This window comes from Brugia malayi (genome assembly GCF_000002995.4).
Source record: "Brugia malayi strain FR3 genome assembly, contig: Bm_v4_Chr4_scaffold_001, whole genome shotgun sequence".
Classification (NCBI taxonomy): Eukaryota; Metazoa; Nematoda; class Chromadorea; order Rhabditida; family Onchocercidae; genus Brugia; species Brugia malayi.
The window spans coordinates 7,735,344-7,749,805 of NW_025062478.1; the positions used below are offsets into that span (position 1 = coordinate 7,735,344).

The window sequence follows — 14,462 nt, forward strand, 5'->3', positions numbered from 1 at the left end:
TAATGTTTCAACCGCATCAAAAAGGTCAGAGGATATTGATATTTTAAAAAATATGTTATTATCTTTACTTTTTATTTTACGAATCAGTTCGATTTACTTTATAGAATGCGGCGGCGAAATTAACTTTAAAGAAGAAAAAGAACTGATGTCAGTAGTTATTTCGTCGCCTGGTTTCCCTTTGCCATATCATCATAATCTCGACTGTGTTTGGAACATATCTGCTCCTGAAAAAAGGGTTATTAGCATTAAGTAAGTTTTATTTAGAAAATTCTTTCTACTTAGTCTATAAGTTATTAGTTTGTTGAGCAACTTCTGACACATTAACAAAGTCATATAGGATTATTTTATTTGCAATTTTCTCAAGTGAAAGAGACAATAGCATCCGCTAACTTCTGTTAATGAGCAAATATCGTTATGGAATTTTGGCTGCTTAATAAATTTCACTTAAATTCGCTAAATCATGCTTTTGACAGTTAATCTACCATACAGATGAAGTGACACATAGCCTTTAGACACACACATTTGGATTTGGAAGAATCATCTGACTGTTTATTTGATTTTGTGGAGTTCTTCGATGGTTCACAAATTAGCAATGCAACTAGCATGGGTAAATTCTGTGGCGCAGTCGTCCCTTCCAGTCAACTGTCAACAACTGGTCGATTCCTGGTTGTAAGATTTTATTCGGATAGAAGTGCTAATAGAGGAGGATTCAGAATTATTGCAACTGCATCTCTTGGTGTGTTTCTTCTCTCTGTCTTTATTTTTTTGGCAACTGAATTACTTCAGTGAGACAATTATTTGGTGCAAAACAGTTACTTTAAAACAAGGTGTATTCTATGTATATAGAATATTGGTTGGGGAAAGGAAAGTAGTGAATTGAGACAATACAAATTCTTTTTTAAAGAAGAATGATTATTTTTTTATCATAATTTTTTTCTTATTATATTAGAAGAACGATTATTTTTACTATTTTATTATAGTGATTTCTTGCATATGTTATTAGATTCTGGATTGACTGTCACCGAAAATGTTTAACCAGTTATTTTCTAGTTATATTTTAGAACTCTGTGTATTTAAAATGTAGGTATTTCTACTTCTGGATTTATATAGAAATTTCTGTTAGTTTAGGTCCAGATGGAGGATGTGGTGGAGAGATCAATGTTAATAATAGTTATGAGCTCATAGCACCTCTGAATCCAAAAACAGGCCAGTATTACAATTTTTTACGCTGTGGTTGGACACTGAAGGCACCGACAGGAAAAATTCTGGAAATGCGACTAAAAGATTTAGAATTGGAAGCGCCTGATGCGGAAACAGGACGTTGCTATGATTACATTGCGGTATAAATATTTGTTATAAATGCCTTAAAAGTTATAGTATCACTCTACTTGATCCTCATCTAGATTCGCTATCACAGTTTTAAAAATAATCTCAAAATTTTCAGGTTTATGACGGTTATAAGACGATTTCCCCTATGCTACTATCAAACACATGCAAAATTGTAGAACAACTTCCTTTGATTATGAAAAGCTCTTATCGTGTCCTGCACATTTATTTCGAGTCAGATTCCGACAAAACATTCAAAGGATTTACGATGGAATTCAAAACTATTACAGGTATGTTTTTGAGTTCTCGAAAAACATATCGCCAATATTTTGCTTTATTTTAAAATCATTGTTCTTCCATTTCGTTCATCCATATTAAAAAAGAAGTATTATTTACAACAATGTTGAACTTACTATGTTTTACATTTGTGGAGTTTTTAAATGACCAGTTGTATTACAGTTTTTGATTACAGGTGAAATTCTATTTTTTTGATTTCACCTATTAATTCAAGAAAATTGAGAAATGCAATCATTATAGCACCATGTGGAGGTCGAAGAACTGCTGCCACTGAGCCTTCTGAACTTCAATATGAAAGTGAAAAAAGTAAGATATATGTGTTGTTACATTACTGTAATTACTTTACATTACTTTTTTCGGCTTTTTAATAGGTATTTGGTACTTTTTAAAGATTTCGATTACTGTTCAATGAGAAATGAGTGATTTAAGGTATTAAGGATTGTTTGAATCTTGTGGTACTTTTTTTTCATTTTCGAGATACTAATTCGAGATACTAAAATTTCGTTTTTTTTTTTTTTTTTCATTTTTTTTTTTCAAATTTCGTTTTTTTTTTTTTTTTTTTTTTTTTTTTTCATTTTTTTTTCACTTTTTTTTTTTCATTTTCGAGATACTAATTCGAGATAAAAAATATAATTCGAGATACTAAAAATAATAGGCAAAATATGTTTGAATTTATAAAAGCGAACATTTATATCAAGACAGCATTAACCTGAGACCATGCAATTCTGTAGTTTACCGCTTTTACAAATTTCAGTGCTTACACGAATATTCCCTAAACATCAGCGTTGTCGTTGGATAATTTATTCAAAAGAGCGAATGCCCCTACGAGTTGAATTTAGGTTCAATATTTTGTAATATTTCTGTAAACTTTGATAATTTTTTAAATTCGCTGTTTCCAAAAAAATTTTGAATATTGGATTTCATTTTTTTCTTTACATGCTTAATATGGTTTATTATTCTTTAGCCAGTTCTCATTTCCTTCTCTAACGCCCGATTGTACCGACGAATACATGGAAATACGTGATGCTGGCACACCTGCTGATTGTCATCATCCTGCTTGTCGTGACACTAGTAATGGACTACAGATTGTTAGACTTTGTGGTAGTACGCTTCCGGCTGATTTCATTTCAGGGACAAGTGTTATTCAGGTAAAAACATTTGATCACTTGAAAAAGAAGTGACGATACTATCTATAGCTTTTATAATGGCACCTTTGAGTACAATGAAAGTTCTTATTGTCATGGTTAATTATAGCATGCCAATTAGATATTATAATTTTTTTTTTCAAAATCTTTTGTTAAGGAAAATATTTTGTAAGTTCAGATAACAATATCGGCAATTCTGCAGAGCGAGCATACCGCCAGATTTCGCCTCTCTTATCAAACGCTTAATTGTTAGTCCTTGTGCCAGCTTTGGTTGCAAAATCTACCTAAAATTTTATTTGTGAATCTCGAAAATTCCCAAGAATGTTTTCAACTGACATCATAATAGGACATTGTTTGTTTATTTAAGAAAGCATATTAAGAGAAAGGAAAAGAGAGAGAAATGAAAGACAAAAGTATTTTTCAAGAGTCGTTTATTTTAATATGTGTTACATGATTGTAAACTAATTTTTGCAGCATGTAATCGAGTAATCGCCACCCAACAATCGATGACCGGTCATATAACAAGTCCAAATTATCCAAATCCTTACGACCATAATAGCTCCTGCTATACTACCTTAACGGCTTTAACCGGTTATCAGATATTTTTGGTTTTTAAGGATTTCAAGCTGGAAAAAGTTCGCCGATCGTTTAATGGTCAACTGTCTACTTCTATCCGGGAAATGTTTGTCTTTGCTTGCTTCCAATCATGTTATTTCGTATTATTATTTATTTTAGTGCAAAATTAAATTTTCAATAGATTTTGCTAATACATCTCCATCAGGTATATAAACATTCGTAATTATTCATGGAATTGGTAAAAAATTGTTCAGGTTAACCGGTGAAAGAAATTTTGGACCGTTTCAAAATGTAATTGATCAGTATAGTGGCCTTTACAGGAATGAATTCTGTGAATATGACTATGTCGAGGTGAAATACTGCTACTTCCCAATATTTTGACCTGAAGCAAATATATCAGTTCATAATTACAACTCACAGAAGCCAGTAGACTAAAAGTTCCACCTTTATTTCTAGACCACAGAATTTGACGAATTAAAATTGATTACGAAAATTGATTTCACCGCGACGTTTTTTCGTAATGAGTCTGAATATTTTCTAGAAGCTTTTGTGTTCATGATCCATTAAAGTATTATATTGGTTTCCTAATACAGATAATTGATTCCTTCGAAAATCGAACAGAACGATATTGCGATTATAAACTCCCGCCCAGCTTTCTCAGCTCTAGTAACACATTAGAAATTTATTTCAAAAGTGATAGTACAATGGCACCTGGAGGATATGATGCCTATTATTATACTGTTCGACCATCAGGTTCGAGTTGTGAATTTTATGTTTTAATTGCCACGCAGAATAACACATTTCAAATTCCACTATTAAATTCAAGCTTGAATTATAATCAACAACTTTTGTAGACAGTCTGTCATTTGTGTACTACGATTTTGGTATCATAAGTGAGCCTCAAGGTGCAATAACAAATGTTGGCTATCCAGGATATAAGAATCGACAGAGGATGAGGTATTTTATAAATCTTCAAATAGCCTGCAGATGTGGTGAGTAGAGAATTTCCTCACAAGTATAGGCTTCTTGATTTTCTTCCGTTTTTTTTTTTTTTTTAGTAATCTCAACGTTGAATTCCACTTTTTGTAATGATTTTAACAATCTAAATAAGTTTATAAGTATTTATAAGGACTTCTTATATATAAGTAGTTATAAATAATCATATGAGTTTATAAGCAATCATGAGGACTAAATAAGTAATTTAATTCCCCCATCATCATATGCATAAATTGTAACGTAACTGGATTGAAATAGTTCTTCGAGATCTTGTGTTCCGCAATATCTGATGAATAGTTGCGTCACAAATAGGGGAATGCTCCGTTACTTGCTTGCACTTTGTTAATAATATTGCTGAACTGATCGTATGCTACTGTCTTTGAAAAACAATATTACAGATGGAGGATTGATCCACCGAATGGCCACAAATGTAAATTAATTCTATTAACGATGGATTTTGGAAAAAACATTAATGGTGAATGCACTGAAGGTGATCATCTAGTGCTGGGTGAGATCGGAGCTGAAGGATCCGAAAATATACCGCTCAGTTATCTTCCATGCAGAGATGCTGTAAGATTTTGTTGTTTAATAATCGCCATTTACGTTTTTATAGTGTATTTCTTCATGTTTGACTTAATATTTTGCACATTTAAATTAAAACTTAAAGTTTAAAAATTGCAAAGCCTTCCCATTTGTTATATGCAGTATAATAGAAACGAGAGGGAAATTAAATTAGACGCAAGAGGGAAGAAGGGATCAGTGAGTGGTATTATGCAAAGTTAAAGAAGGAAATTATATTATGGAAGTTCAATGAGCTTGCTCTCTAATATCAAAATAAATTAAAATTAGTGAAAATATGAAGATATTTTATATTCAAGTGATGTTTCTTCCAGGTGACTTTGCCGAAAGAGATACCTGTTGAGCCGGGTACTTCAACTCTTCTTGAATTTTATACCGATGATGATACAGCGGATAATGGTGATGGATTCAGGGTCGAGTGGATTTGCGAGAATTATTACATTATGCAAGTGTGATTTTAATATTTGTTGTTGTGATGTCATGTTGACTCCTCAATGATAGATAGACATAATATTGTCAAATTCAAATGTTGTCCAATTTACTGTTCTTGCATACCTTTTAAACTATTCGTGTAAAAATATCAAAGTGCACATTGCAAAAACTATTCTTATGAAAATATTAAAGTGCACACATTGATAGTAAATTACAGTTATACAATCGAGCAAACTGGAACTGAAAACCAAACAATAAAACAAGAACAGAGAACTAACAAAAACTCATTCCAGTTGTCTGTGGACGGAATAACTTAACAGCTAGTGGTACCACGGCTTTTTGATACGTCTAAGGGATCAAGTAGTATTCCAACTTTCTCCCCTCAAGATTATGATTAAGACAAAGCGAAAATGCACCAAAGCTCAATAAAAGATGAATGTGGTCAATCTGCTATAAAAGAAACATATGTTTTACAACATACAGAAATATTAAAATCCTACTCCAAAAATAAGCCAACCGACCAAGAGCCCGAAGGTACTAAATTGAGCCAAAAGATATCGTTGAGATCTGTTTGCATAGCGGGCAGGTGATAGTGACGCAAGGATGCATCTCTTCCAGTATCAAAATTTTCACTTTTCAGCTCTCAAATCATTTTATGTACATTTTTGTTCAGTTTTTATCTGACCAATTTCTTTATTCGTTTTTTGATAGCAAAACTGAAATACTAAATAAATAGGTCTTCTTTTGAACTTCTATTTGTATTGTTTTGGATGACTTGACTTCACTATTAATCCATAATTCGTGGATTTCTAAAAATTTAATTTGTCTATTCATAACAATTATGACAGTTTCATAATTGTGTCATTATCTTGGCAATATCATAGCCAGTCGGTAATTTTTCTATAATGAATGATTGTGTCAAGTTTTTCTTTTCATGAAAGATAAAAATTTTCAGAACTTTGATAGTAATATGCTCCGATCTCAAAAATTGCATCCTATTTAATTTTGTCAGTATTTGCAAATAGCTGCAATTAAGTAGTTGGTTTGAAAATGAGTTGAATAAGAACAAAAAGGAGTGATCCTTTTGATGCTTATTGTTCATGGCATCAAATTGCAGAAAATTATTTTTATTACTTCATTTTCACTGTAAAGCATTGTTTGACTTTTCTGGGAGGCATTCGGTTGTTCGCATATTGAAAAAAAAAAAGAATGCTTGAGTTGATTGTATCATGAGTTAAAAATGTGCTTTACAGTGATGTGTTAGTGTTAAGCTAAATGGTTTTTATCATTCTTTTCGATTTTATCCGAATGTCGCTGATATTTAGTTAATGGTTCGCGATTTATTGTGCTTTTGTCGCTTTTGCATAGTGTTATTTGCTGCAGTTAATTTTTAGATTGTTGGAAGACAAGAATTACTGATTTATTTTAATGACTAATATTAATCTTTGAAGATGTCATTCCCGCAAAATACGTCAAATGCAGTACTCGTTGATTTTTTGAAAAGTAAGCGTCAAATAATAAGTAACGTATATTTAATAGTGCTAGCAGTTGTGATAATATGAGGATCGAGCTTCTAGATTAATCTGGTGGTTAATATGGTGAATATTCCCTACATTATCTAATTTACGTCTGACTATATATATATAATAATAATAATAATAATATAATATAGTCCAGTATATAACATATATAATATAATATTATATAATATAATATAACAGCCGTATTTGTATGATATGAGCTTTGATTAAAATTTTTTTTGGCATATACTACTGAGCATTTATTGACCAATATTACTGAAGAGATGATTCTTTATCTTTTTAGAAGTGGGGCATATCAAAAACGATAGAGTGGAGCAGGTCATGCTGAGCGTTGATCGGGCTGATTTTTGTCCACAGAATTCGTATCAGGATTGCCCCCAACAGATTGGATACAGTGCAACTATTAGCGCTCCCCATATAGTAATTATTCTCTTCTATGTACACTTTCGTTTTGCTAGATTTATAGTTCATTATTACTTAAAAGAATAAATATTGGTAATATACCGTAATTTCATAATGTGCCATTAGTTCAGCTATGAAATGGTGAGATTTATTGATCACTGGGTCTGCATCTTTTTTCTATTTCAGTTTCCCTTTGCACTATTGAAGTGTTACAATATGAAAACTTTTTCAAATTATTTTTCCTTTTGTAGTTTTCAGCACGCTTTAGCTTTAGAACTTTTGAATGATCACTTGAGGGATGATCACACAGTACTGGATATTGGCTCCGGTTCCGGCTACTTGACGGTTTGCATGGCACTTATGGTAAGTGTTATCGTTTTTTACAATAAGAAATTCAAATATAAAAAACATGTAACTTTAATTTTGTGAAATTCAGTTTACTACTCGAAGCAAATTAGGTACCTGTCCGCAAAACCCTAAAGTTTCATGAATTTTGCTGTGAAATGCTTAGTACTATGAATTATTGTAAGTTTCTGTTTGTTATTACTTTTTTACACATATGCTCAATCGATTTTGAGGTTGGTAGAAAAGGAAGAGTGATTGGCATTGATCACATCAAGGAACTTATAGATCTTTCGATCAGTAACATTAATAAGCACCATAGCGATCTGCTTATGGATGGACGAATAACAATGGTTACAGGCGATGGTCGTAATGGATACAGAGCTGGTGCTCCATATATGGCTATTCATGTTGGTGCTGCTGCACCGAAACTTCCCGATATAGTAAGTTGATTATGATATATGCAGTTTAATACGAAATTCGCTTTGGTTTATTTTGTCACCAGACTCATTTTTAAAGGAAAATATTGTTCGTATTTGATGATGTAATTATTTTTAATTGTAACAAAATTGATTGGCTTGAAGATTCTCATATTGAGAGATCCGCATATAATATGCATAACTGTTTTCAATGTATCAGAAGCTCAAGCACACAAGAATACACTGCTTCATGTTAAGCAAGATGGTTCATTCTAGTTACCTTTGATTATTTCAAATCTACCAACAAAAACTGAAAGATTTGGAACTTTCAGTTGGTGGAACAGCTTGCTCCAGGTGGTCGGATGATCATTCCAGTAGGTGAAGTTTTCAGTGATCAGCATTTTGTTCAGGTTGATAAAGATTTAAATGGTAATGTAAAAATTGAAGAATTATTTGATGTTCTATTTGTCCCTCTTACAGACAGAAAATATCAACTTGGCCATTTAAATTAGATAACTTCCTTTATAAGTTTGATTAACAATGTGTGTTCCGTATAGATGGATTAATTGGATTGTAATTATTAAATAAAAGCCTTTGTCGACTCATTAGATTTTTTGAGGAGGCAACCAGGCTCTATCAAGTCATCTTCTATTATATTAAGTTGTATGTTCCATGACTTCTTACTTCTTAAGATTACATCCTAATTCATTTATCTTTTCAGCTTTGTTTTCATCTAATTCTTCAACCTTTCAGCTCAATGATTTCCTTAATTAAATTATTGTGTGTATTGATGTGCTGGTGTAGCGATCTTTCATTACTTGTACTTAAATATTTTTATAATGAACCCGATCGGCTTTTATGAAACTATAATTAAAAACTGATGAATCTTCAAAGTGGTGTTTAATTTCCGTTAACCGCGAATAAATCCTATGCTCTTCTCTTTTTAAGTGTTGTAAGCATGTTTTCGCTGCCGTTTCTGAAGACACTGACTATTTCGCAAATGTTCTTACTACAGTTTCTCAAAGATCATTTCACTTTATCAAATGTTAGAAAATGAAGTTCTCAGATTTTCTTTCTCTCCAGATGACTAAGTTGTCGATACAGATGTTTTACTTATAAGCAGTTACATATTCGAAATTGAGATGAAAATTGAAACGAAATTGAAATGTAAAGTATTTCCCAGTTAGGAGATTTATGTTAGGTAGAAACTTGGAGGAGTCAGTTTTGTGAGGCATCATGGACTAAGCTTTCGGTTGATACAAAGTAACTATTAACAGAAGAGGAATGATAGTGATCCATGCGAAGTCTTTTTTTTATAGTCTGTTGTGAGACGAATCTGTGAAGAGCAGAGATTGAACAATATTGGCACTGTTTTTGAAAAGAAGTATGGCATGGCGTTCGCACGGTGAATCAAATGCCTCACTGGTAGAGAATTTACGTAGTTAGTTGTTTGAAGTTTTTTTTGAAATGAAATTCGAGAAATTAAGAGTTATATTGACTAGTTATTAACTTTTCGCTGTTTGTTCTGAACATTTGTGATGCCATCTGCATTGCGTATGAAACTTTTATTTGAACCATTTTTGATCTATTATTCAAGGTTGTCACGAAACACGGTACTTTTGCTTCACTGATTCACATGAAGCTGTTAGATTTCGAAACTGAGATGTGAAGGGATTTGGTCATTACAAGGAGATCTGAGTTAAAATGAAGTATAGAAACTACTGCAAACAAATTACAACAAATGTATTTTCAGGGAATGGCTTATTCAAAGATGAGCGAGTTAAAATGACCATGTTGAGAGTTGATCGAGCTGATTTTTGTCCTCGAAATCCGTATCTGGACAATCCGGAACCAATCGGTTGTAATGCAACAATAAGTGCTCCTCATATGGTTGGTTTATCTTTTATCAGGTATCAGATGAATTGTAATAGAAGATAAAATAAGTCATACTATAATAAGAGTCCATAGTTTCTCATAAATGAGGGATCATAGTCATTTGTTGAAATAGCCATTATAAGCAAATGATAAAAACCAAATTAGTGCTTAGACAATTTATGTTGTGCTTATTCTCTGATATATTAATCCTTTCTTTACTTTACTGCTTACTGAAATCACTTAATATATTAGTATGTGTTTCAGCATGCTGCTGCGCTTGAACGACTCAAAGATCATTTGACAGAAGGTGATAAAGCACTTGATATTGGTTCCGGTTCTGGTTATCTAACAACATGCATGGCATACATGGTGATGATGTTAATGCGCTTTGAAGTTTCTAGTTATTAGGATGAATATTTTGATTTAGATTTTACGAATTTGTTGGTACTTATCATTTCTTAGATAGGCAAATATGTAATCATTGTTGTTGTGTTATCATCACTTTTTTTAAGTCTTGGCTTTATAACTAGGCTAGAAAAATTCGGTATCTGATAAACTGTATAATGTTTCTTTCCAGGTTGGTGCAAGTGGTAAAGTCGTTGGAGTGGAACACATTAGACAGCTAGTGGATTTATCAATCACAAATATTAAAAAAAATCACGCGAATCTTCTGGAAGGAAGAGTACTAATCGTTGAAGGGGATGGGCGCAAAGGCTATCCTCAGTACGCACCTTATAAGGCAATTCATGTCGGAGCTGCGGCACCAAATGTTCCTGATGAGGTTTTTTTACATCTCGCGTGACTTGGCAATTTATCTAAATAATAAAGCATTACTTTATTTGGTTCCATATTTCTGCTTTTACTTCTTTTTTAAATGGTTGTATTGGCTTAACCAAGGTAGCTGACTTACCAACTAATTAGCATAACTTTTCACCGATACTTTTTTGTTACTAATGGAGATTTCATTTCAGTTATTGAGTCAGTTAGCTGCAGGAGGACGAATGTTGATACCGGTTGGTGCAGCACATAGTGATCAGCGCTTTTTACAAGTGGATAAAGACGGTAAAGGTAAAGTTACGGTGAACGATCTGATGGGTGTAATTTATGTGCCGCTCACTAACAAAGAGAACCAAATTGGACGGGATCAATAACAAATTCTTTTTTTAGTCCGTAGTTTAGACATCTATTGGTCAACTGGGGTAATTGATATCAAATTCTGCAGGGCTATTAGAAAAGATATATATATATATATATGTATGTATGCGGTTTGGAAGATAAGACAACGCATTCTCTGGAAAGTCATTAACAGTATTGATTTTTGCTTTAATTGTTGCTTTGTGAGATTTTGGGAGATCCTGACTTGTAATTTATTTGCATACAACATGTTACTTCGCACGGTTTGACAGCAGAAGTACATGTATGAATGTATCCATTTATTGCTTATGTCAAAGTTGTCTTTATATCATCGGATGCTTATGTAATCTATGTTTAGCTTATACATAATATTAGGGTTTACTTTCTTTTCGTCGAGTGTATGGAATTGAGTGCAAAATAAATGACTTCAATTACGTCTAAAAACGAACTGGAAACTGCGGTTTCATTTCCTGGATGAAAATAAATCTGTAAATTTAACTAGGAAATTTTTAGTCCAGGAAACTGAACTTTAGCTTTCCTTTAGATTTATTTCAATGATTAAGTACCGATAACGTCCTTGCTTAAGCATCTACATTTCCTCTAGTCCGGCATTTGCTTAGATTTATAGAGAACTAAGAAAATATTGATCTTGGAAACAAATTAGTTGGACTACCATAATTTTTGTACATCAGATTATGCTTATATGGTGATGTCTGAGCACTGTGAATATAGCAGGTGGGGCTGAGCTGGTCATATTATTTGCTGTAGTTTTCCTTGTCATGACAGTCATTTCCAGAAATTTTTGTAGTCTTCAATCTTCGCCTTTTCCTTCCTTGCTATTTAGAATTTGCAGTTGCTGTTTGTATAGATTTTTGCTTGTCAAACTATTTTGAAGGCTGTTTTCCAAATGTTTTCAGGTATACAGTAATTACGAGCCACAATTTCTCATGTTATTTCCTGGTAAAAACGCCTTCTGGAAACACCACTGACTTCTAAAGGATAAATAAAGAATTTACACTTATCTTAATGAAAAATTTGCATGCATACATATGAAACAGTGCGAATTAAATCGAGATCATACTTTGCTTCAATCAGCTTCGATTGAGAGGACAAAATGCATCAAAAAGCTTGTGAGATTTTCTTGGTAATCTGAAAAAAAGTACTGCTTTAGTTAAAGCATGGGAAGGAATTCTTGGTATCAGTGTTATAATCAAATCAGATAACCTTAATTAATTTTCTGCTAGTACCTTACAGGAACAAATGAAATGAAAAAGAGGATTCAGTGTCCGTGTTTATATTTCTTCCATTTCCTCGTCCTCACATTTCTTCACATCGCGAGGTCGTACAAATACCCCATGATTATTTTGGCAAGTGAAATACCTATAAAAATTTCCCTTACGATATTGAAATTATGTGATTTTCAAGAAATTTCTGAAAAACTTTGAATTCAACATTTTGAAAATGAAATAAGACAACTCAGTTTAAGACAGAAGGATGTGTTTTTCTGCAGGAAGCTAATTGCTAAAAAAAATAAAATATCAACCTTTCACCATCAATACTTCCGTCGTGCTTACCAAACGGTTCATCATATGTGACACCAATCCAACAACCATCTTTAAATTTTGTTGATCCTATGTAGGATACGATTCCTTTTCGCTCTTTCTGATTCGATACATGTACCACACAACGATCACCAATCTTGAACTTATATTATCAAAGCTATTCCCTTTTTTACTTGAATATTTCCGATATACAGATATGCTTTTCTTTATTCGTCAGTCGTTCGACTCATCCACATTTATGATGTTTATATAACATGTATTCTAATATAATATTCAGGCTATAAAAGAAACATATGAGAAACACGTGATTCATATGATTTTACTTTTACTGAATAGTGCAGACCGCTAGTGCATTTATTAATTAAGATGATTCCCCAATATCAACTAAAATGAATGAAGTGTAGAAAACCTTGAATTGCTTTGCTTCGTTTTCGGCTGCAGCAAGTGCATTATACTTTATTTTCAAACGTCGCTTCCACGCACGCACCGAGTCTAAACAAAAATGGTGGTAACTTCAACGAGAGTAAAAAAATTTTCCGACCACAACAAAAATAAAAACTGGTCACCTTCGCGCTCGTTATACTTTTCCTCAGGTATCGTGTATTTTTCAACTGCCGAAACATTTTCATAATTGACAGGATTGCCAGCAGATGTGAACGTAACATGAATTTTCATTCCAGAAAATAACAGTTATGAGAAGTTGTCAAGAAACAAAAAAATTTGATATAATCACTTTCGTAAACAGGATGTGAAAAAAGAAAAAATTTCCTTCTTTTGAAAACTGTAGTAGTAAATATACCGTCAGTTACGCCTAATTTCTCTAGTGTAGCCTGATCATCAGTCAACGATGATATAAATTCCCCATTCCTGTCACGCAAATCTGTTCGCATGCACTCAATCGAACCACCAACAACTAACACTAATTTTTCCTGAAAAGAAGAAAGCAATAGGATCCTAAAGATAACATTTTGTAAAAATTTCCCTTTGTAATGCAATTTAACTGTTTACTTCCGATTTTGATTCTGGAATTACTCGAGATAGGAAATGATTCTACACAGAGTGCAATGACCTAGGAAATGGAATCAAGTGAAAACAATGAAATCGTTTTCATCACGGAGATGGTCGCCTTATCGTGTAGTCAAGCTACTCAGATAATCAGTTTTTGAAAATAACAAGCAAGACGAACTTTCAGTTCGAGAAGGGTTATAGAAGAGGGATATCGCTTCTCGTATGGGTACTGTCGTGAGTCAGAAGTGACTGTCAGGTTAATGATTTTAGTTGCCATTTTAAGTTCTGAAAAAGGTATAACTGAGTGTCGTGTTCTTCATGGATTATCACTCTGCCGAATATCATGTCGAAAATCGACCCTATGAAATATACTTCACTAAGGTGATGCAAATCATCTGCGAGACATTACCATAAACAGGAAGAATATTAATCAACTTTGAAGACAACACACTGAAAAATTTCTCCCTCTTTGTCCTCCTATAAAAAAAATATGAATGGTGAAAAATCGCCAGAAAAGGTCAACATTGTCCAGTAGCTACTGCAACCTCACCACCATGACAATACAAAAGGAGATGATAACTTGAAATATTGTTGAACTGAAGAGAACAACAGGGGAAATTAATATCATAGGAGGAAGAGAGTTCTGAGAAGGAGACAAAGAAAGAGCACGGAACCCGACATTAATAATGTAAGTGAACAAGTGTGCAAGGAAGGGAATATCCCTCGTCCTCGTCAGTTTCAGTATTTCAGCTCTTTCCCTGCTCGTTTCGCACACTATCGATGAAGTGCCTATTCATCGTCCTTCTGATCTGACGCAGATGGATAGGT

At 33.0% G+C, this 14,462-nt stretch overlaps 4 protein-coding genes across 5 annotated transcripts in view; 3 read left to right on the forward strand and 1 right to left on the reverse strand.

Moving 5' to 3' along the window:
* The window catches only part of Bm7350 (Uncharacterized protein), a gene marked incomplete at both ends in the record, with an annotated part of 28,654 nt that extends 23,280 nt beyond the window's left edge, over window positions 1–5,374 (forward strand). Inside the window, 14 exons of the mRNA XM_043082049.1 lie at window positions 105–249; window positions 513–736; window positions 1,129–1,340; window positions 1,445–1,616; window positions 1,864–1,929; window positions 2,378–2,462; window positions 2,588–2,771; window positions 2,947–3,016; window positions 3,243–3,450; window positions 3,599–3,695; window positions 3,938–4,097; window positions 4,199–4,301; window positions 4,739–4,910; window positions 5,234–5,374. Coding sequence (XP_042937983.1) covers window positions 105–249; window positions 513–736; window positions 1,129–1,340; window positions 1,445–1,616; window positions 1,864–1,929; window positions 2,378–2,462; window positions 2,588–2,771; window positions 2,947–3,016; window positions 3,243–3,450; window positions 3,599–3,695; window positions 3,938–4,097; window positions 4,199–4,301; window positions 4,739–4,910; window positions 5,234–5,374 — 2,039 coding nt within the window. The remainder of the gene's footprint in view (window positions 1–104; window positions 250–512; window positions 737–1,128; window positions 1,341–1,444; window positions 1,617–1,863; window positions 1,930–2,377; window positions 2,463–2,587; window positions 2,772–2,946; window positions 3,017–3,242; window positions 3,451–3,598; window positions 3,696–3,937; window positions 4,098–4,198; window positions 4,302–4,738; window positions 4,911–5,233) is intronic.
* Window positions 5,375–6,802: 1,428 nt separating this feature from the next.
* Window positions 6,803–8,567, forward strand: Bma-pcm-1.1 (Uncharacterized protein; the record flags this gene model as incomplete). Its single annotated transcript, XM_001901623.1, has 5 exons — window positions 6,803–6,854; window positions 7,176–7,312; window positions 7,553–7,657; window positions 7,873–8,079; window positions 8,388–8,567. 5 exons carry the CDS (start codon window positions 6,803–6,805, stop codon window positions 8,565–8,567), a joined length of 681 nt encoding a protein of 226 aa, XP_001901658.1.
* An 874-nt stretch (window positions 8,568–9,441) lies between these two features.
* Bma-pcm-1.2 (Uncharacterized protein) lies at window positions 9,442–11,081 on the forward strand (the record flags this gene model as incomplete). Of its 2 annotated transcripts, XM_043082050.1 has the most annotated exons (5): window positions 9,442–9,496; window positions 9,809–9,945; window positions 10,195–10,299; window positions 10,508–10,711; window positions 10,902–11,081. In XM_043082050.1, 5 exons carry the CDS (start codon window positions 9,442–9,444, stop codon window positions 11,079–11,081), a joined length of 681 nt encoding a protein of 226 aa, XP_042937984.1. The 2 variants fall into 2 exon arrangements, with proteins under 2 accessions (XP_042937984.1, XP_042937985.1); XM_043082051.1 differs by lacking the exon at window positions 9,442–9,496 and having other exon boundaries at window positions 9,841–9,945.
* A 1,275-nt stretch (window positions 11,082–12,356) lies between these two features.
* On the reverse strand, window positions 12,357–13,911 carry Bma-tbcb-1 (Uncharacterized protein; the record flags this gene model as incomplete). Its single annotated transcript, XM_043082052.1, has 6 exons — window positions 12,357–12,444; window positions 12,608–12,762; window positions 13,036–13,118; window positions 13,193–13,237; window positions 13,426–13,555; window positions 13,813–13,911. 6 exons carry the CDS (start codon window positions 13,909–13,911, stop codon window positions 12,357–12,359), a joined length of 600 nt encoding a protein of 199 aa, XP_042937986.1.
* Between the last annotated feature and the right edge of the window lie 551 nt (window positions 13,912–14,462).